Here is a 23,214-nt window from a genome sequence, read left to right as displayed (position 1 = left end):
AACGAAGGTGTGTGTGCATGCTTGTGTGTGTGTGCATGTTTGAGAGTGAGAGTATATGTGAGAGAGAGTGTGTGCGCATGATTGAGCGTGAGAGAGTGTGTGTGTGCATTTGAGTGTGTATGTGTTTGAGTGTGTGTGTGAATGTGTGTTTGAGTGCGTGAGTGTGTGTTTGAGTGTGTGTGTGAATGTGTGTTTGAGTGTGAGTGTGTGTGTGTTTGAGTGTGTGTGTGAATGTGTGTTTGAGTGTGTGAGTGTGTGTGTGAATGTGTGTTTGAGTGCGTGAGTGTGTTTGAGTGTGTATGTGTGAATGTGTTTGTGTGTGTGAATGTGTGTTTGAGTGTGTGTGTGTTTGAGTGTGTGTGTTTGAGTGTGAGTGTGAGTGTGTGGGTGTGTATGTCTGCACGCTGCTGTATGATTGCTGAAACCTCAATACAGTGTTCCTCCTTGGAGTCTGTTAAAAGCTTCACTTCCCCCCCCTTCACATTAAATTATTTAATTCTCAGGAACTTGTCGTATTCGATATTAATTATCCCCGGATTTGTGAGCTCTACTGAAGTCACACCATGTGACCCACAATGTAGTTTTCTGCTGCTGAAGGATTACAGTCAAGAATGAAGGAGTAGGAAGAGCCCATTAAACCATTCTACTGTCCAACATAGACCATGGCTGGCCTGTAGAACCACTACCGGTCACTATCCCTGTCAACTAGAAACCTATCACAGTGCTGAGTTCAGGTTGAGCTCCAGTATTTTTCAGGAGGAGTGTCCCAGATTCTCAATTCCCTGGGACGAGAAATGCTTCCCGTTATCAGGAGTCCCATCATTTTAAATATTTTTCTATATTGAATTCTGGGGCAATCGTGTGGAATATTATGCCTCTCAATCATTACTGTGGCTTTGTTTTAGCGAGCACTCGAGCCTGGCCCCCTCTCTGTCTCGTCATTAAAGTGTTTAATTGCTTCTAAATACCGAACATCAAACAATAAATGTATTTAGGGGCTTTGATCATTTCATTAGGCTCCTGCCAGAGATGGCGTTTGGGGCAGGTTATGACACCTTCTGGCTCTGGGGCATGGGAAGCTATTAAAGTTGGCAACAAAATCTGTCTTTAATTCGGCTGTTGCTACTACTCATGGGGAACTGGATGGAATTCTGTGTGGGAGAGGTAGGGATTCAGTTAGGCTTCGATTCGCTTCTGAGGCAGGGTCACTTGACCCGAAACGTGATCTCTGATTATTCTCCACGGATGCTGTCAGACCTGCTGAGCTTTTCCAGCAATTTCTGTTTCTGATTTCCAGCATCCGCAATTGTTGTTAGGGATTAGATTGGAACTGAGTGAGGTGGAAGGGGGACCCTCACTTTCTCCTCAAATATTTCCATTTAACCCCAACGTTGCTTTGGTCACCCAGTAAATCATGGAACCCCTACAGTGTGGAAGCAGGCAGATCGGCCCATCGAGTCCACACCCACCCTCCAAAGAGCACCCCACCCAGACCCACCCACATTCCTGTAACTCTGCATTTCCCATGGCTAAGCCTGGAGCTGGGAGGCAGGAGTTTTCTCTCGAAAACTGCTCAAGCAGAGATTGATTCCAAGCTGTGATTGATATTTTTAAGGCTGGTGAACCTGCCTGAGTAGATATAGGTGGGTGTATGGGGTTGAATGGCCTCCTCCTGTTTCTAGGTTAAGTTCCCAATAAGGAAGGAATTATCCAAACTTCCCACCTTGATGCTGAAACCTCCTTTAAAAGATTTCCAAGTGATTTTCCCAGTGTGTTAAAGTGGCGGCAGAGGTGGAGGTGAGGGCCAGGGTGAAGAGAGATTCTGCCTCTGCTGATGGAAGGGGTCAGGCTGCAGGTTGCAAATGGAATGTCTCTCAGCTGGCCGCTGTGTGAGGTACTTGGCAAACACTCTGCGGCATGGTGGAAAGATAAATAAATTGTTCCTTTCCTCACTGACTCACAGTCTGAAACCTCTTGGGAGGCTGTCTCTGGGTGCAGGTGGAAGAAAGGCCACGATAAATCTGACACCTCCCCCCCCCCCCACCAACCCAATCCATCATACCTCCAGGGCCTATCAGTTGCCATGGCAATGAGGCCTAGTTGGTTTGGAAAAGGCCCCAGGCTCCAGGAAAACCGTTCATCATCATGTCTGGCTTCATTCGTTTTTACAAAGAACAACACCCCTCTACCCACATACAACCCCTTCCCCCCGCCCCTTTCACCCCCCCCAGCATTTCTCTTCTGCATCTGATGACGACATGTTGGCATGCTTTGTTGGCAGAACCTCTAGCTCCTTTCCGTTTAATTTGCTTCACACATTTATCTTAGTTTGGGCCTAACAGCCACAAGAAATGGCAAGAGGCTTGCTCTGTGTCTGCCCAGGAACTTGTAGTTGGCACGGCCTGTATTGTTGATCAAGTACGAGGCCCTCAATGTCCTAGACACTTTCAGTTTCCCGTACTGCGGTGCCAGAAAACTGGGCGAAGTGCCACTGGAAAATGGTGCCAGGGCCAACACATACCCACTATTCATTGAGATTGCCCACCGTGAAAGAGCTTGAATTATTCTTTATTTGCATTCTCCTGACGTTCATGTCCCAAATATACCAGGGCTTTTTTTCAAACGTTCCACATGTTCCCTGCGTCTTTCTCATGGGTTCCATCATTTTTAAATACGACACAGATCAAATTATTGTCCATCTCCTTCCATTCCACGCTCCCGGGACAGAAACCCTTCCTGATGAAGGACTTATGCCCGATAAATCAATTCTCCTGCTCCTCGGGTGCTGCCTGACCGACTGTGCTTTTCCAGTACCACACTTTTCAACCAAGAAACGCTACAGGGTTAGATTCTGTGTAAAGCTTCCTCTACACTGTCGTGTAGAGGATAGGACAGGGACAGCATGGGGTTAAGTACAGAATAAAGCTCCCTCTACACTGTCCCCCATCAAACACTCCCAGAACAGGGAGAGCACGGGGTTAAATACATAGTAAAGCTCCCTCTACACTGCCCCCATCAAACACTCCCAGTACAGGGAGAGCACGGGGTTAGATACAGAGTAAAGCTCCCTCTACACTGCCCCCATCAAACACTCCCAGGACAGGGAGAGCATGGGGTTAGATACAGAGTAAAGCTTCCTCTACACTGCCCCCATTAAACACTCCCAGGACAAGGACAGCACGGGGTTAGATACAGAGTAAAGCTCGCTCTACACTGTCCCCATTAAACATCATTCCTGATGAAGAGTTTATGCCCGAAACATCGACTCTCCTGCTCCATGGATGCTGCCTGACCTCCTGTGCTTTTCCAGCACCACACTCTCAAAGGGGTATAGCCTACCTCTTACCCCCAATTTATTATAAAGGAGAGGTTAAATGAGGTAGAAGTCCTGATGCTCACTTTATAAGTAACAAGTAACAATTTATTTATCCAGTTCCAATAATGAACAAATTAACAGAACCACACTGAGCAATTTCTCTCTATTCCTGAATAAAACAAGAATCTGATAAGATGTTGTTTCAATAACACAGGTCCCACTTAGAAATCCAATTAATATTACAATAAATTAAACTTAGTCTCTCAAAGTTCACACAGAATGGATCCTCCTGAACTTTCTGTATCTTCTCCCATCGTCTTCCTCTGTCTGAAATATCTTCTCAGTCATTTCCTGTGTCAAGAGTCCTTACTAAATGTGCTCACTACCTTTATAGATGGATAGTGCTTTTAAGAGAGCTTTCTTGTGGAGATTGCTTGTTCAGGTTTTATTTTTAGATTCTTTTCAGATTTCAGTTCAGTTCTTAAAAGGAGTCAGACTGGACTTGAAATGTTAACTCTGCTTTTCCCCCTGTCTGCACAGACTTGCTGAGTTTCTCCAGCGTTCTCTGTGTTTGTCTCAGATTTCCAGTGTGTGCTGTGTTTTGCGATTATTTGAACAGTTTATGTTTGCCTAACCTATTTTAACCTGTCATTACCATGGCCACCTCGATCAACAGCTCTCAATCTCTGAGGAGACTGACCCCAGCTTCTCTGACCTTTGACCTTGCCACTAAAATCCCTCAGCCCAGGAACCGTTTGGGTAAATCTCCCTCTGTCCTGTCTTGAGGAGCCTCACAGTCTCCCTGAAGTGCAGTGCCCAGGATTACTGCGGTTAGGGGCCTAACCTTAATAAAGGTTCTGGGTCACTCCCCTGCTGTTTACTTGACGCTCTCTGTCTTTTCTTAACCACTCTTTCAATACTTCCAACCACCTGTATAGATCAATGCAGCAACCATCCCCTCATACACACACATGCATTACATACACACTCATACTATTGCACAGAGTCAGATTCACACACTCACTCATTCACACACACACTCACACTCTTACACAGTCACATTCACACACTCATTCACAGACTCACTTACACATACACACCCATTCTCTTACAGTCTCATTCACACACTCACTTGCACACACACAGATACACTCTTATACGCTTACCTTCACACAAACACACACTTTCATTTACACACACTCACATTCACGTACACACACTCACATTCACTTGCACACACTCTTACACAGAGTCACATTCATACACACATTCATTTACAGACTCGCACGTGTACGCACACTGATACCGTTACACAGTGTCACAATCACACTCACGTGCATTCACACTCACTAGTACACACGCGGATGCACTCTTGTGTGTCTCTCTCTCTTTCTCTCTTTCTCTCTCTCCCTCTCTCTCCCTCTCTCTCTCTCTCCCCCCCCTCTCTCTCTCTCCCCCCCTCTCTCTCTCTCTCTCTCCCTCTCTCTCTCTCTCTCCCCCCCCCCTTCTCTCCCTCTCTCTCTCTCTCTCTCTCCCCTGGGTCCCTTGGTCTGTGTAAACCCAGAATCCCAAGGAGTATGCTACCCCCAAGACCATCTTCTCTCAGTCAGACGATGTCGACCAAAACTTGGATGATTCAAACCAGTTGGTGTCCTGATGTGTTTCTGCTCATCGCTTTTTCCCCACTGCCCTTGTATCTTCCTTTCCCCTCTCCCCACCCCTATCTCCCCACCCCCTCCATGTATCCCCGTTTCCCCCCTTCCCCATCCCCTCTCTAACCCCAGATCATCCCTGTTGGGGAAGGTGCTGCGTATCGATGTGAACCACAACGATGATGGACCCCCGTACCGGATCCCGGTGGACAATCCGTTTGTGAGGGAGAGGTCCGCGCACCCTGAGGTCTACGCCTATGGAGTAAGGAACATGTGGAGGTGCTCAGTGGACCGGGGCGACTCAGAAACCGGAGCAGGGAGGGGGCGCCTGTTCTGTGGCGACGTTGGCCAGAACAAATTCGAGGAGGTGGACATCATCCAGAGAGGGGCCAACTACGGCTGGAGGGCGAAGGAGGGTTTCTCCTGCTACGACAAGAAGCTGTGCATCAACTCGTCTCTCAGTCAGTGCCATTCCTGAACCTGTCAGGGTCAGCTGGGACCAGAGCCAGGCAACCAATCAGCCGTACCGCAGACCTCACACACTCACACACTCACACTCACACACTCACACTCACTCACACACACTCACACTCACTCACACTCACACTCACTCACACTCACACACTCACTCACACACACGCACTCACACTCACACACACTCACACTCACTCACACTCACACACTCACTCACACACACACACACACACTCACACAGACACACACACACACACGCACACTCACACACACTCTCACACACACACTCACACAGGCACACAGGCACACTGACACTCACACACACACTCACACTCACACACACACTCTCACACACACTCTCACACACACTCTCACACACACTCTCACACTCACTCACACACACACTCACAGACACAGACACACACACTCACACAGACACACAGGCACACTGACACAGACACACACACACTCTCACACTCACACACACTCACACACACACTCACACTCTCACACACACTCTCACACTCACTCACACACACACTCACAGATACAGACACACTCACACACACACTCACAATCACACTCGCACACTCACAATGACACTCACACAGACAAACTCACACTCACACAGACACACTCACACAGACACACTCACACTCACACACTCACACTCACACTCACTCACGCACACACACCCATCCACACTCACACTCACACACTCACACTCACACACACACAGACACACCCTCTCACACACTCACACACACACGCACACACACCCATCCACACTCACACACTCACACACTCACACACACATAGACACACTCACACTCACACTCTCTCACACACACCCTCACACACACACCCTCACACACACACCCTCACACACACACACACACCCACACTCACACTCACACACTCACACACAGACACACCCTCACACACTCCCTCACACAGACCCTCACACACACCCTCACACTCACACTCACAGACACACACACTCACACTCTCATACACACACCCTCACTCTCTCAGACACACTCACACACACACCCCGACCATCACACACACACAGACACACTCACACTCATACGCTCACACACACAGACACACACACACCCTCACACACACACTCATGCTCACACTCTCACACACACACACACCCTCACACACACACCCTCACACACACACCCTCACACACAGACACTCACACACAGACACTCACACAGACACACACACTCAGACACTCACTCTCACACACAGACACACACACTCTCACACACAGACACACACATACACACACTCACACACACTCTCTCACACACACTCTCACTGTCATATTCATGCACATGGATACACAGACAGTTATATGCAATCACTCATTCACATGCACCCATCCATGGAAAACACATTGACACACTCCCTCATGCACACACATACTCACACATTCATTCACGCACTCACTCATGCGCACAGATACTATGCCCCCTAGTTCTAGTTTCACTCGCCAGTGGAAACATCCTCTCTATGTCTACTTTATCTATTCCCTTCATAATTTAATATGTTTCTATAAGATCCCCCCCCCCCATTCTTTTAAATTGCAATGAATATTATCCCAGTCTATTCAGTCTCTCCTCAAAAGCCAATCCCCTCAATTTCGGAACCAGCCTAATGACCCTCCTCTGCACCCCCTCCAAGGCCAGTACATCCTTTCTTAAGTAAGGAGACCAAAACTGCACACAGTACTCCAGGTGTGGCCTCACCAACACCCTGTACAGCTGCAGCCTAACCTCCCTGCTTTTAAACTCAGTCCCTCTGGCAAGGAAGGACATGGAATGAGACTTGAACTTCGTGCTTCTGACCTAGAGGCAGGGACACTATCCTCTTGTTGTGTTCCTTGTGCATGTGTCTAGCTGCCCCTTAAATGCAGCAGCACTCCTTCAGGCAACCCCTCCTTGTGCAGTGGTCAGTGCTCCCTGGGAAAGTATATTTTCCTGAAGCTTCCATTGGCCTTTTTAAAATTATTTGTTCACGGGATCTAGGAATAGGCCAACATTTACCTAATTGATCAGAGGGCTGTGAGTCTGGAGTCACGTGTAGGCCAGACTGGGTAAGGATGGCAGGTTCCCTTCCCTGAAGGATATTAGTAGACTTTTCCGACAATTGGCTTTGGTCACCATTAGATTAAATATTATTCCAAATTTTCAGTGAATTCAAATCTCAGCTCAGGCTTACAGGTATCCGAAAGTAGAGAGTTCCTGTGAAAGCTTCCGTAATCCGAAATGGTGTAAAGTGAAGAACCATTAATTTACATGGGAAAAATTTCTCCTTTTTTTGGAAAAGGGAAAATCCCCTTTGGATTTGTTTCGGCTAGTGAAAGCGGGTACTAGCGTAGGTCTTTCGTAACAGTGAAGTGGCGTAAAGCAAACTTTCGAAAAGTGTACGAGGCCAGTCCAGTCACATGACCACTACACCACTGCCTTCCCATTTATCAGTGACCATTGATAATTAGGGCTGTTAATAAATAATCCGAATGGGAAGCGAGCGTCATGGGGAAAAGGCAGGAAAGTGGAATCGAGCATGATTAGGTCAGCCATGATCTCGTTGAATGGCAGGGCAGACTCAATGGGCTGAATGGCCTGTTTCTGCATCTACATGTTATGGTCGCAAGATCTCCTGACCTCTGCGCACAAATGGAGGCATCCTCTCTACCTCTGTCCTATCAAACCCCATCTCTCAGGTCGCCTGTACTAGGGTCACGTCTCAATTGTTGATCGTGGGTAGTCCACTCCCTTGACAGAAACAACCCTTTCCTGATGAAGGGCTTTTGCCCGAAACGTCGATTTCGAAGCTCCCTTGGATGCTGCCTGAACTGCTGTGCTCTTCCAGTACCACTAATCCAGAATCTGATTTCCAGCATCCGCAGTCATTGTTTTTACCGAGCAACAACCTTTAGTGAGTATATGCTCAGTGGAGTTGAGATCACGACCAAATCTTATCAAATGGCAGAGCCGGGGTTTGGGGCTGAATGGCCTACTCTTGTGAGTCTCACAATTGGTGGTACCCAGGACAGACAACCAGTCACTATGGCACCAACCTACGAGACTTTGCCCCCCCCGCCCTGTAACCATTCTCCAGGAACCCCACAATCTTTGAGACTCAGGGGAGCTAAGCAAATGCGGAAAACCAATGTCAAGTATCCTGCACCTCACTTTCTTTGCTTTGTGTCTTTCCTGACCACCATCTTGACATTCAACATTAGATTAGATTCCCTACGGTGTGGAAACAGGCCCTTCGTCCCAACAAGTCCACACCGACCCTCCGAAGAGTAACCCACCCAGACCCATTTCGCTCTGACTAATGCACCTAACACTATGGGCAATTTAGCATCGCCAATTCACCCTGACCTGCATATCTTTTGACTGTGGGAGCAAACTCACACAGACACTGGGAGAATGTGCAAACTCCACACAGACAGTCGTCCAAGGCAGGAATCGAACCTGGGACCCTGGCGCTGTGAGGCAGCAGTGCTAACCACTGAGCCACCATATTGGGACTAAAAATAAAGACAATTCTGGGGGACACTCAGGGGGTTAAACAACATCTGTGAAGAGAGAGAGAGCTGAGACTCTTGGTGGGATAAGGGTGTTGAGTTCCAATGGGGTCCAAGGCTCATTGGATGAGGTTCTGAAGAGACATGAATATGTCAGTTGTGCAGTGGTCATGTGACTGGACTGGCCTACTTTTCAAAAGTTCACTTTACGCCACTTCATTTTTACGAAAGACCTACATTTGTACCTGTTTTTGGTAACCAAAAGAAATCTGAAGAGGATTTTTGCTTTTATGAAGAAAGGTGAAAATTTTCCCACATAAATTAGCGCTTCTTTGCTTTACACGAATTCGGCTTACGGAAGGTTTCACAGGAACACTAGACTTTCGGATAGACTTGGAAAATGGAAGAGTGTAGGTTAGATGGGCTTCAGATTGGTTTCACAGGGTGGTGCAATATAGAGGGCTGAAGGGCCTGTACTGCTCTGTAATGTTCTACATGGTAGGATGGATGGATTGACAAATCCGTTTAGGCTTGGGCCTGTGTAGGCAGGAGTAGGCCATTCTGCCCCTTGAACCTGTTCCACCATGCAATACCATCTTGGGTGATGGGCAATAAACGTTGGCCTCACCAGTGACACCCAGCTCTGGTGAAGGAATGGAAAAGCACGTGGTTTCTGCCTTCTCCCCATATCCCTTTCACATGCCTCCCTGAGGCCTAGGACCTGTCTGCCTGAATCACCTGCATCTTCAGTGGGCTGGGATCTCCCCGGTCATCTGGGTCAGAGAATTCTGAAGGGAGGTCCCTCCATTGCAATCCTAAATGATCGTCCCTTGATCCTGAGACTGTAACCCACCCCCACCTCTGGGGTTCAGACTCCAGGGGAAACAATCTCACAAGGTCTGGTGTGCCAAGCTCCTTTTAGAATCTCCCTCTCATTCTCCGAAATAAAGACTCCTCAGCCTCACATCATACAGACAATCCTGTCAGCTCAGGGACCAACCGAGTAAATCTTTGGTCTACCTCTCCTCAAGTAAATCCTTCTTAAAATATGGAGGGACTGGATATTGCTGTCTTGACCATTCTCCCTTGGCTGTGTTGCAGATGACGTCCTGCCAATCTTCGCGTATCCCCACAGATTGGGCCGGTCAGTAATTGGCGGCTATGTCTACAGAGGCTGCGAGATGCCCAATCTGAACGGACTCTACATCTTCGGAGATTTCATGAGCGGGTAGGTTCTCAACAGGACAACCTCTGAGGTAACAAACCTGTCGTGAGGTGCCAGTCTCTTTCAGGGTGACCCGTTTTAAAAATACTGTCCGTCAATAACTGCCACTTAACACACGATATGACGTGTGATTCCATGACCCCTCCAGACGGAACGCTGCGTCAGACCATAGAGCATAGGAGCAGAATTAGGCCATTTGGCCCATTGGCAGAAGTGAGGACTGCAGATGTTGGAAACCAGAGTTTAGATTAAAGTGGTGCTGGGAAAGCACAGCAGGTCCCACCCGCCGCTCCCTCACCACCCGACGCCTGGAGGAAGAACGCCTCATCTTCCACCTCGGAACACTTCAACCCCAGGGCATCAATGTGGACTTCACCAGTTTCCTCATTTCCCCTTCCCCCCACCTCACCCCAGCTCCAACCTTCCAGCTCAGCACCGCCCTTATAACCTGTCCTACCTGCCTATCTTCCTTTCCATCTATCCACTCCACCCTCCTCTCTGACCTATCACCTTCATCCCCACCCCCACTCACCTATTGTACTCTTTGTACCTTCTCCCCAGGCCCACCACCCTCCCATTTATCTCTCCACCCTGGAGGCTCCCTGCCTCATTCCTGATGAAGGGCTTTTGCCCGAAACATTGATTTTCCTGCTCCTCGGATGCTGCCTGAACTGCTGTGCTTTTCCAGCTCAGGGCCCATTGCATTTGCTCCACCGTTTGTCCAGGGCATTAATGTGGACTTCACCGGTTTCCTCATTTCCCCTCCCCCCACTTTACCCCAGCTCCCACCTTCCAGCTCAGCCCTGTCCTCATGACAAGTTCTACCTGTCAATCTCCCTTCCCACCTATCCACTGCACCGTCCTCTCTGACCTATCAACTTCATCCCCATCTCCATCCAGCTATCGCAATCTCAGCTACCTTCCCTCTAGCCTCACCCCCCTCCCAATAATCTCTCCACCCCCTGATTCTCCTGCTCCTCGGATGCTGCCTGACCGGCTGTGTTTTTCCAGCACCACCCTCTCGATCCTAATCTCCAGCATCTGCAATCCTCACTTTCGCCTGATGTGTTTCTCAATCCCATTGTCCTGCCTTCTCCCCATAACCCTCAATCCCCTTACCCATCGTAGAGACTCTACAGTGTGGAAACAGGCCCTTCAGCCCAACTAGTCCACACCGACCCTCCGAAGAGTAACCCACCCAGACCCATTCCCCTATTACTCTATATTTACCCCGATTAATGCAACTAACCTACACATCCCTGAACACCACTGGCAATTTAGCACGGCCAATCCGCCCTGACCTGCACATCTTTGGATTGTGGGAGGAAACCGGAGCACCCGGAGGAAACCCACCCAGACACATCCCTGTCTTAGATGACCTGGTCTCCCCAGCCTTCTGCATTAATCCTACAAGTCACATATGTCCACATACCTCTCATGATCTGTAAATAGTCTTTATCGTCCAAATAGTTTTGTTTTAAGTCCTTGCATGATTGTTTGCAACAAGCAAAGTCACTTGCATTGACATAACGCCATAACTCTGAGGGATAGTTATCACACTGAAGTTGACACTAAGCTACAAGAGGTGGGACATCTATGAAAGGAACATGGGTCCCCTAAACCATAAAGTTACAAAATTTCCTGCTTGTTGTTAGAGATATTTTCAAATCCATGGAATCCCTATAGTGTGGAAACAGGCCATTCAGCCCAACAAGTCCACACCAGCCCTCCAAAGAGCATCCCACCCAGGCCCATCCCCCCATTCTCTGACCCTGTGGCAAACCCACCTACCCTGGACACTATGGGGCAATTTCCCATGGCCAATCCACCCTAACAGTCACATCATTGGACTGTGGGAGGAAACCAGAGCAAACCCACACAGACAAACTCCCACACAGACAGTCACCCAAGGGAGGAATCAAACCTGGGTCCCTGGGAGGCAGCAGTGCTAACCACTGAGTCACAGGCTGCTCAGAGATAGAGTCATAGAGATGTACAGCACAGAAACAGACCCTTCAGTCCAACCTGTCCATGCCGACCAGTTATTCTGAGTTAATTTAGTCCCATTTGCCAGCACCCGGCCCATATCCCTCCAAACCCTTCCTATTCATATACCCATCCAGATGCCTTTTAAATGCTGTAATTGTACCAGCCTCCACCACTTCCTCATTCCATACATGCACCACCCTCTGCGTGAAAAAGATGCCACTTAGGCCCCTTTTAAATTGTTCCTCTCTCACCTTAAACCTATGCCCTCTAGTTTTGGACTCCCCTACCCTGGGGAAAAGACCTTGGCTCTTCAGCGTATGCATATAATTCTCAGTCGGATTTCCACTCCCTCACTCCTCGAATCTCCCACTCCCTCCTGTCATCCGCTCAGTGCTTTCAGCGTCCTCCGTCTCTTAGTCAGGATCCCGTCTCCATGTTTGACGTTGTCTTACAGGCGCCTCATGTCTCTGAAAGAGGAGTCGCGCTCTGGCCGCTGGAGTTACCAGGAGATCTGCATGGGCCGCGGGGAAGTGTGTAATTTTCCCAAACTCATCAATAACTACTACCAGTACATCATCTCCTTTGCTGAGGACGAGGCAGGTAACCTTCGTCACCCTCCGACGCCTTCCAGCTTAACGCAAGACGGGTTTCATTTCGGTCTCCCTTTCTGACTCAGAGCTCCAGAGAACTTCAGTGTCCCCACCTCCCGTCCACTGCCTGTTCTTCATTGGTCAGCACAGAAAATGGGAGGGAGCGTAGGGCACTGGGCTCATTAATGCCATAATCCCACTTCCTCTCCACACCCCTTGACCCTTTTACCTTCTAAATAGTTTTCAATCTCTCTCTCTCTCTCTACGTAGAAACACAGAAAATCGGAACATTCCAGGCTGCTCTGGCATTCAACACAACTGTGGCTGATTCTCTATCTCAATGCCATATTCCTGCCTTCTCTCCGTACTCCTTCATGTCTTTGCTGTCTAAATATTTTTCAATCTCTTTCTTCAATATACACAAGAACATCAAATATAGAATAGTAGTAGGCTATTCGACCCTTCGGTACTCTTCCCCAATTCTATAGGATTGTGGCTGTTCATCCAACGCAGTTCACTGTCCCTTTCTGCCCCGTTCCCATTGATCCCTTTGCCCCTGAGAACTATGGCTGATGCCTTTTAGAAAACACGCAAAGTTTTGGGCTCAACTGCTTTCTGTGGCAGAGAATTCCACAGGATCCCCCAATCTCTGGATGGAGATGCTTCTCTCCTTCTCAGGCTGAAGTAGCTCAACCTGATCCTTAGACCGTGACCCCGCTGGGTCTGGACCCCTTAGCCATTAGGAACATCCATCCTGTGTTTACCCTAGTCCTGTTCGAATGTTGTAGGTTTCAATGAGATTCCCCCCATTTTTCTAAACTCCAATGAACAATGCCCTAACCGACCAAGTCTTGCTAGGGCAGTCCTGCTCTCCCAGGAATCAGTCTGGTGAATCTCTGTGGCAATTTTTCCGTAACCAAGACATCCTCAGATAAGGAGACCAAAAGACTGGTCGACTGTGTGAGACATCACAGCTGGGTTTAACTATATCCTCAGTTGAGTTCCAGGCGAGAGAGAAGGAGAAAGAGAGAGAAAGGGAGAGGGGTTTGGGAAGTGGGGTGGGGGCGGGGGAAGTGGGGTGGAGAGACAGTGTGTGTGGAGTAAGTATGTGTGTGTGTATGTATGTGTGGGGTGTGTGTTTGTAGTGAGTGAGTATGTGTGTGTGTGGTCAGTATGTGTGTGTGTGGTGAGTATGTGTGTGTGGTGACTGTGAGTGTGTGTGTGTGGTGACTGTGAGTGTGTGTGTGTGTGGTGAGTGTGTGTGTGTGGTGTGTGAGTGTGTGTGGTGAGTGTGTGTGTGGCGTGTGTGTGTGATGTGAGTGTGTGTGGTCAGTGTGTGTGTGTGTGGTGTGTGTGTGTGTGTGTGTGTGGTGTGTGTGTGTGTATGTGTGTGTGGTGAGTGTGTGTGTGTGTTTGGTGAGTGTGTGTGAGTGTGTGTGGTGAGTGTGTGTGTGTGGCGTGTGTGTGTGATGTGAGTGTGTGTGGTCAGTGTGTGTGGTGTGTGTGTGTGTGTGGTGTGTGTGTGTGTGTGGTGTGTGTGTGTGTATGTGTGTGGTGAGTGTGTGTGTGTGTGGTGAGTGTGTGTGTATGTGTGTGGTGAGTGTGTGTGTATGTGTGTGGTGAGTGTGTGTGTGTGTGTGTATGTGGTGAGTGTGTGTGGGGTGAGTGTGTATGGTGAGTGTGTGGGGGGTGTGTGTTTGTATGGTGAGTATGTGTGTGGGGTGTGTGTATATGTGGGGTGTGTGTGTGTGTGTGTGTGGAGTGTGGGGTGTGTGTGTGTGTGTGTGGAGTATGTGTGTGTGTGTGTGTGTAGTATGTGTGTGTATGGTGAGTGTGTGTGGGGTGTGTGTTTGTATGGCGAGTGTGTGTGTGGGGTGTGTGTGTATGTGGGGTGTGTGTGTATGGTGAGTGTGTGTGTGGGGTGTGTGTGTATGTGGGGTGTGTGTGTGTATGGTGAGTGTGTGTGTGGGGTGTGTGTGTATGTGGGGTGTGTGTGTGTATGGTGAGTGTGTGTGTGGGGTGTGAGTGTATGTGGGGTGTGTGTGTGTCTGGTGAGTGTGTGTGAGGGGTGTGTGTGTATGTGGGGTGTGTGTGTGTATGGTGAGTGTGTGTGTGGGGTGTGTGTATGTGGGGTGTGTGTGTGTATGGTGAGTGTGTGTGGGGTGTGAGTGTATGTGGGGTGTGTGTGTGTATGGTGAGTGTGTGTGGGGTGTGTGTGTATGTGGGGTGTGTGTGTGTATGGTGAGTGTGTGTGTGGGGTGTGAGTGTATGTGGGGTGTGTGTGTGTATGGTGAGTGTGTGTGTGGGGTGTGAGTGTATGTGGGGTGTGTGTGTATGGTGAGTGTGTGTGTGGGGTGTGAGTGTATGTGGTGTGTGTGTGTGTATGGTGAGTGTGTGTGTGGGGTGTGAGTGTATGTGGTGTGTGTGTGTGTATGGTGAGTGTGTGTGTGGGGTGTGAGTGTATGTGGGGTGTGTGTGTGTTTGGTGAGTGTGTGTGTGGGGTGTGAGTGTATGTGGGGTGTGTGTGTGTATGGTGAGTGTGTGTGTGGGGTGTGAGTGTATGTGGTGTGTGTGTGTGTATGGTGAGTGTGTGTGTGGGGTGTGAGTGTATGTGGGGTGTGTGTGTGTATGGTGAGTGTGTGTGTGGGGTGTGAGTGTATGTGGGGTGTGTGTGTGTGTGGGGTGTGAGTGTATGTGGTGTGTGTGTGTGTATGGTGAGTGTGTGTGTGGGGTGTGAGTGTATGTGGGGTGTGTGTGTGTGTATGGTGAGTGTGTGTGTGTGGGGTGTGAGTGTGGGGGGTGTGTGTGTATGGTGAGTGTGTGTGTGGGGTGTGAGTGTATGGTGAGTGTGTGTGTGTATGGTGAGTGTGTGTGTGGGGTGTGAGTGTATGTGGGGTGTGTGTGTGTATGGTGGGTGTGAGTGTATGTGGGGTGTGTGTGTGTATGGTGAGTGTGTGTGTGGGGTGTGAGTGTATGTGGTGTGTGTGTGTGTATGGTGAGTGTGTGTGTGGGGTGTGAGTGTATGTGGGGTGTGTGTGTGTTTGGTGAGTGTGTGTGTGGGGTGTGAGTGTATGTGGGGTGTGTGTGTGTATGGTGAGTGTGTGTGTGGGGTGTGAGTGTATGTGGGGTGTGAGTGTGTATGGTGAGTGTGTGTGTGGGGTGTGAGTGTATGTGGGGTGTGTGTGTATGGTGAGTGTGTGTGTGGGGTGTGAGTGTATGTGGGGTGTGTGTGTGTATGGTGAGTGTGTGTGTGGGGTGTGAGTGTATGTGGTGTGTGTGTGTGTATGGTGAGTGTGTGTGTGGGGTGTGAGTGTATGTGGTGTGTGTGTGTGTATGGTGAGTGTGTGTGTGGGGTGTGAGTGTATGTGGGGTGTGTGTGTGTATGGTGAGTGTGTGTGTGGGGTGTGAGTGTATGTGGGGTGTGTGTGTGTGTGGGGTGTGAGTGTATGTGGTGTGTGTGTGTGTATGGTGAGTGTGTGTGTGGGGTGTGAGTGTATGTGGGGTGTGTGTGTGTATGGTGAGTGTGTGTGTGTGGGGTGTGAGTGTGGGGGTGTGTGTGTATGGTGAGTGTGTGTGTGGGGTGTGAGTGTATGGTGAGTGTGTGTGTGGGGTGTGAGTGTATGTGGGGTGTGTGTGTGTGTGTATGGTGAGTGTGTGTGTGGGGTGTGAGTGTATGTGGGGTGTGTGTGTGTGTATGGTGAGTGTGTGTGGGGTGTGTGTGTGTATGGTGAGTGTGTGTGTGGGGTGTGAGTGTATGTGGGGTGTGTGTGTGTATGGTGAGTGTGTGTGTGGGGTGTGAGTGTATGTGGTGTGTGTGTATGGTGAGTGTGTGTGTGGGGTGTGAGTGTATGTGGGGTGTGTGTGTGTGTATGGTGAGTGTGTGTGGGGTGTGTGTGTGTATGGTGAGTGTGTGTGTGGGGTGTGAGTGTGTGTGGGGTGTGTGTTTGTATGGCGAGTGTGTGTGTGGGGTGTGTGTGTATGTGGGGTGTGTGTGTGTATGGTGAGTGTGTGTGTGGGGTGTGTGTGTATGTGGGGTGTGTGTGTATGGTGAGTGTGTGTGTGGGGTGTGTGTGTATGTGGGGTGTGTGTGTGTATGGTGAGTGTGTGTGTGGGGTGTGAGTGTATGTGGGGTGTGTGTGTGTCTGGTGAGTGTGTGTGTGGGGTGTGTGTGTATGTGGGGTGTGTGTGTGTATGGTGAGTGTGTGTGTGGGGTGTGAGTGTATGTGGGGTGTGTGTGTGTATGGTGAGTGTGTGTGGGGTGTGTGTGTATGTGGGGTGTGTGTGTGTATGGTGAGTGTGTGTGTGGGGTGTGAGTGTATGTGGGGTGTGTGTGTGTATGGTGAGTGTGTGTGTGGGGTGTGAGTGTATGTGGGGTGTGTGTGTGTATGGTGAGTGTGTGTGTGGGGTGTGAGTGTATGTGGGGTGTGTGTGTGTATGGTGAGTGTGTGTGTGGGGTGTGAGTATGGTGAGTGTGTGTGTGGGGTGTGAGTGTATGTGGTGTGTGTGTGTGTATGGTGAGTGTGTGTGTGGGGTGTGAGTGTATGTGGGGTGTGTGTGTGTATGGTGAGTGTGTGTGTGGGGTGTGAGTGTATGTGGGGTGTGTGTGTGTATGGTGAGTGTGTGTGTGGGGTGTGAGTGTATGTGGGGTGTGAGTGTGGGGGTGTGTGTGTGTGGGGTGTGAGTGTATGTGGGGTGTGTGTGTGTGTATGGTGAGTGTGTGTGTGGGGTGTGAGTGTATGTGGGGTGTGTGTGTGTATGGTGAGTGTGTGTGTGGGGTGTGAGTGTATGTGGTGTGTGTGTGTGTATGGTGAGTGTGTGTGTGGGGTGTGAGTGTATGTGGTGTGTGTGTGTGTATGGTGAGTGTGTGTGTGGGGTGTGAGTGCATGTGGGGTGTGTGTGTGTATGGTGAGTGTGTGTGTGGGGTGTGAGTGTATGTGGGGTGTGTGTGTGTGTGGGGTGTGAGTGTATGTGGTGTGTGTGTGTGTATGGTGAGTGTGTGTGTGGGGTGTGAGTGTATGTGGGGTGTGTGTGTGTGTGTGGGGTGTGAGTGTGGGGGGTGTGTGTGTATGGTGAGTGTGTGTGTGGGGTGTGAGTGTATGGTGAGTGTGTGTGTGTATGGTGAGTGTGTGTGTGGGGTGTGAGTGTATGTGGGGTGTGTGTGTGTATGGTGAGTGTGTGTGTGGGGTGTGAGTGTATGTGGTGTGTGTGTGTGTATGGTGAGTGTGTGTGTGGGGTGTGAGTGTATGTGGTGTGTGTGTGTGTGTATGGTGAGTGTGTGTGTGGGGTGTGAGTGTATGTGGGGTGTGTGTGTGTTTGGTGAGTGTGTGTGTGGGGTGTGAGTGTATGTGGGGTGTGTGTGTGTATGGTGATTGTGTGTGTGGGGTGTGAGTGTATGTGGGGTGTGAGTGTGTATGGTGAGTGTGTGTGTGGGGTGTGAGTGTATGTGGTGTGTGTGTGTGTATGGTGAGTGTGTGTGTGGGGTGTGAGTGTATGTGGTGTGTGTGTGTGTATGGTGAGTGTGTGTGTGGGGTGTGAGTGTATGTGGGGTGTGTGTGTGTATGGTGAGTGTGTGTGTGGGGTGTGAGTGTATGTGGGGTGTGTGTGTGTGTGGGGTGTGAGTGTATGTGGTGTGTGTGTGTGTATGGTGAGTGTGTGTGTGGGGTGTGAGTGTATGTGGGGTGTGTGTGTGTGTATGGTGAGTGTGTGTGTGTGGGGTGTGAGTGTGGGGGTGTGTGTGTGTGGGGTGTGAGTGTATGTGGGGTGTGTGTGTGTGTATGGTGAGTGTGTGTGGGGTGTGTGTGTGTATGGTGAGTGTGTGTGTGGGGTGTGAGTGTATGTGGGGTGTGTGTGTGTGTATGGTGAGTGTGTGTGTGGGGTGTGAGTGTATGTGGGGTGTGTGTGTGTGTGTATGGTGAGTGTGTGTGGGGTGTGTGTGTGTATGGTGAGTGTGTGTGGGGGGTGTGAGTGTGTGTGGGGTGTGTGTGTGTATGGTGAGTGTGTGTGGGGTGTGAGTGTGTGTGGTGAGTGTGTGTATGGTGAGTGTGTGTGTGGGGTGTGAGTGTGTGTGGTGAGTGTGTGTATGGTGAGTGTGTGAGTGGGGTGTGAGTGTGGTGAGTGTGTGTGTGGGGTGTGTGTGTGTGTATGGTGAGTGTGTGTGTGGGGTGTGTGTGTATGTGGGGTGTGTGTGTGTATGGTGAGTGTGTGTGGGGTGTGTGTGTGTATGGTGAGTGTGTGTGGGGGGTGTGAGTGTGTGTGGGGTGTGTGTGTATGGTGAGTGTGTGTGGGGTGTGAGTGTGTGTGGTGAGTGTGTGTGGTGAGTGTGTGTATGGTGAGTGTGTGTGGGGTGTGAGTGTGTGTGGTGAGTGTGTGTATGGTGAGTGTGTGTGTGGGGTGTGAGTGTGTGTGGTGAGTGTGTGTATGGTGAGTGTGTGAGTGGGGTGTGAGTGTGGTGAGTGTGTGTGTGGGGTGTGTGTGTGTGTATGGTGAGTGTGTGTGTGGGGTGTGTGTGTGTGTGGGGTGTGTGTGTGTATGGTGAGTGTGTGTGGGGTGTGTGTGTGTATGGTGAGTGTGTGTGGGGTGTGTGTGTGTGGTGAGTGTGTGTGGGGTGTGTGTGTGTATGGTGAGTGTGTGTGTGGGGTGTGAGTGTGGTGAGTGATGATTTGGAGATGCCGGTGTTGGACTGGAGTGTACAAAGTTAAAAATCACACAACACCAGGTTATAGTCCAACAGGTTTAATTGGAGGCACACTAGCTTTCGGAGCGACGCTCCTTCATCAGGTGATAGTGAAGGGCTCAATCCTAGTGGGGTGGTGTGAGTGAGTGTGTCGGGGTGGTGTGTGTGTGTGGGGGGGTGAGTGTGTGTGTGTGTCTGTGCGTGTGAATTTGTGTATGGGGTGTGAGTGTGTGTTTGTGGGGTGTGAGTGTGTGTTTGGGGTGTGTGTGGGGCGTGTGTGTTGGAGTGTGTGTGTGTGGGGGGTGTGTGTATGGGGGGGTGTGAGTGAGTGTGTGGGGGGTGGGGGGGGTGTGTCTGTGAGTGAGGGGGGGTTACTGTGTGTGTGTGTCTCTGCATGTGAATGTGTGTGTGGGGTGTGACTGTGTGTTTGTGGGGTGTGTTTGTGGGGTGTGTGTGTGGGGTGTGAGTGACTGTTTGTGGGGGGGGGTGTTTGTGGGGGGGGTGTTTGTGGGGGGGTGTTTGTGGGGGGGTGTTTGTGGGGGGGTGTTTGTGGGGGGGTGTTTGTGGGGGGGGTGTTTGTGGGGGGGTGTTTGTGGGGGGGTGTTTGTGGGGGGGGTGTTTGTGGGGGGGGTGTTTGTGGGAGGGGTGTGTGTGGGGGTGTGTGTGTGTGGGTGTGGGTATGTGTGGGTGGGTGTGGGTGTGTGTGGGTGTGGGTGTGTGTGTGTGGGATTTGTGTGTGTGTGTGAAGGGGGTGTGAGTGAGTGTGGGGGGTGCGTGTGGGGGTGAGTGTGAATGTGTGTGGGGGTGTGTGTGTGTGGGGGGAAGTGTGTGTGGGTGTGTGTGTGTGGGGGTGTGTGTGTGTGTGTGGGGGGGAGTGTGTGGGTGTGTGTGTGTGGGGGTGTGTGTGTGTGTGGGGGGGAGTGTGTGTGTGGGTGTGTGTGTGGGTGTGTGTGTGGGGGTGTGTGTGGGTGTGTGTGTGGGGGTGTGTGTGGGGGGAGTGTGTGTGTGTGGGGGGGTGTGTGTGGGGCGAGTGTGTGTGTGTGTGTGGGGGTGTGTGTGGGGGGAGTGTGTGTGTGTGTGGGTGTGTCTGTGTGGGGGAGTGTGTGTGTTTGTGGGTGGGTATGTGTGGGGGGTGTGGGTGTGTCTGTGTGGGGGAGTGTGTGTGTTTGTGGGTGGGTATGTGTGGGGGGTGTGTGTGTGTGGGGGGGAGTGTGTGTGTGGGGTGTGTATATGTGGGTGTGTGTGTGGGGGGGTGTCTGCGTGTGGGAAGTGTGTGTGTGGGGTGTCTGAGTGTGTGTGTGTGTGGGGGGGTGTGGGGGTGTGTCTGTGTGTGGGGGAGTGTGTGTGTGTGTGTATGGGGTGTCTGAGTGTGTGTGGGGGTGTGTGTGGGGGTGTGCCTGTGTCTGGGGGAGTGTGTGTGTGGGGTGTCTGAGTGTATGTGTGGGGGGATGTCTGTGTGCGGTGTGCGTGTGGGTCTGTTGTGGGTGTGGGGGTGAGTGTGAGTGTGTGTGGGGTGGGTGTGAGTGTGAGTGTGTGTTGTGGGTGAGTGTGAGTGTGTGTGGTGGGTGAGTGTGTGTGTGGGGGTTGTGAGTGTGTGTGTGGGGGTTGTGAGTATGTGTGTGGCGGGTGTATATGTGTTTGGGAGTGTGAGTGTGTGTGTGGGGGTGAGTGTGAGTGTGTGTGGTGGTGAGTGTGAGTGAGTGTGTGGGGGTTGTGAGTGTGTGGTGGGTGTGAGTGTGGGGGTGTGTAGGGGGTGTGAGTGTGTGTGTGTGTGGGGAGTGTGTGTGTGTGGAGAGTGTGTGTGTGTTTGGGGGGGTGTGTGGGGGGGTGTTTGTGAGTGTGTGTGTGGGGTATGTACGTGTGTGTGGCGTGTGTGTGGGGGTGTATGTGTGTGTGGGGGGGTGTATGTGTGTGTGGGGGGGTGTATGTGTGTGTGGCGTGTGTGAGTGTGTGTGTGTGTGGGGGGGTGTTTGTGTGTGTGTGGGGGGTTTGTGTGTGTGTGTGGGGGGGGTGTATGTGTGTGTGGGGGGGGTGAGTGTGAGTGTGGGTGTGTTGTAGGTGTGGGGGTGAGTGTGAGTGTGTGAGGGGTGGGTGTGAGTGTGAGTGAGTGTTGTGGGTGAGTGTGAGTGTGTGTGGTGGGTGAGTGTGCGTGTGTGGGGGTTGTGAGTGTGTGTGTGGCGGGTTTATGTGTGTTTGGGGGGGTGAGTGTGAGTGTGTGGGGGGTGTGAGTGTGTGGGGGTGTGAGTGTGTGGGGAGTGTGAGTGCGGGGAGGGTGTGAGTGTGTGTGGGGGGTGAGTGTGTGTGGGGGGGTGTATGTGTGTGTGTGGGGGTGTATGTGTGTGTGGCGTGTGTGAGTGTGTGTGTGTGGGGGTTTGTGTGTGTGTGTGTGTGGGGGTGTATGTGTGTGTGGGGGGGGTGAGTGTGAGTGTGTGTGTGTTGGGTGTGTTGTAGGTGTGGGGGTGAGTGTGAGTGTGTGAGGGGTGGGTGTGAGTGTGAGTGTGTGTGGTGGGTGAGTGTGCGTGTGTGGGGGTTGTGAGTGTGTGTATGGCGGGTGTATGTGTGTTTGGGGGTGTGAGTGTGAGTGTGTGTGTGGGGGGTGAGTGTGCGTGAGTGTGTGGGGGGTGTGAGTGTGTGGGGGGTGTGAGTGTGGGGAGGGTGTGAGTGTGTGTGGGGTGTTTGTGTGTGGCGGTGTGTAGGGGGGTGTGAGTGTGTGTGTGGTGGGTGTATGTGTGTTTGGGGGGGTGAGTGTGTGTGGGGGGGGTGAGTGTGAGTGAGTGTGTGGGGGTTGTGAGTGTGTGGGGAGTGTGTGTGTGTGGGGGATGTGTGTGGGGGCGGTGAGTGTGTGTGTGGGGGGGTGAGTGTGTGTGTGGGGGGTGAGTGTGAGTGTGTGTGTGGGGTGTGTTGTGGGTGTGGGGGTGAGTGTGAGTGTGGGGGGGGTGGGTGTGAGTGTGAGTGTGTGTGGGGTGTTTGTGTGTGGCGGTGTGTAGGGGGGTGTGAGTGTGTGTGTGGTGGGTGTATGTGTGTTTGGGGGGGTGAGTGTGAGTGTGTGTGGGGGGTGAGTGTGAGTGAGTGTGTGGGGGTTGTGAGTGTGTGGGGAGTGTGTGTGTGTGGGGGATGTGTGTGGGGGGGGTGAGTGTGTGTGTGGGGGGGGTGAGTGTGTGTGTGGGGGGTGAGTGTGAGTGTGTGTGTGGGGTGTGTTGTGGGTGTGGGGGTGAGTGTGAGTGTGGGGGGGTGGGTGTGAGTGTGAGTGTGTGTGGTGGGTGAGTGTGAGTGTGTGTGGTGGGTGAGTGTGAGTGTGTGTGGGGGTTGTGAGTGTGTGTGTGGCGGGTGTATGTGTGTTTGGGGGTGTGAGTGTAGTGTGTGGGGGTGAGTGTGAGTGTGTGTGTGGGGGTGAGTGTGAGTGTGTGTGGGGGGGTTGTGAGTGTGTGGTGGGTGTGAGTGTGGGGAGAGTGTGAGTGTGTGTGGGGTGTTTGTGTGTGGGGGTGTGTAGGGGGGTGTGAATGTGTGTGTGGGAAGTGTGTGTGTGTGTGTGGGGAGTGAGTGTGTGTGGGGAGTGAGTGTGTGTGGGGTGTGTGTGTGTGGGGGGGTGAGTGTGTGTGTGGGGTGTATGTATGTGTGTGTGTATGTATGTGTGTGTGGGGTATGTATTTGTGTGTGGCGTGTGTGTGTGGGGGGTGTGTGTGTGTGGGGGTGAGTGTGTGTGGGGGGTGTATGTGTGTGTGGGGGGTGTATGTGTGTGTGG

The 23,214-nt window shown here is 51.3% G+C and overlaps 1 protein-coding gene across 1 annotated transcript in view; it reads left to right on the top strand.

The window, feature by feature from the left end:
* The window catches only part of LOC122542690 (HHIP-like protein 1), a 56,694-nt gene that overhangs the window by 8,672 nt on the left and 24,808 nt on the right, over positions 1 to 23,214 (top strand). Inside the window, exons 4-6 of the mRNA XM_087983956.1 lie at positions 5,101 to 5,429; positions 10,097 to 10,223; positions 12,664 to 12,809. Of these exons, the coding sequence (XP_087840082.1) occupies positions 5,101 to 5,429; positions 10,097 to 10,223; positions 12,664 to 12,809 (602 nt within the window). The remainder of the gene's footprint in view (positions 1 to 5,100; positions 5,430 to 10,096; positions 10,224 to 12,663; positions 12,810 to 23,214) is intronic.

The sequence above is a fragment of the Chiloscyllium plagiosum genome, unplaced genomic scaffold (genome assembly GCF_037043375.1).
Source record: "Chiloscyllium plagiosum isolate Xiang-an unplaced genomic scaffold, Cpla_swu_hap1 HiC_scaffold_47, whole genome shotgun sequence".
NCBI lineage: Eukaryota > Metazoa > Chordata > Chondrichthyes > Orectolobiformes > Hemiscylliidae > Chiloscyllium > Chiloscyllium plagiosum.
This window is presented reverse-complemented; position numbering and strand designations above follow the sequence as displayed.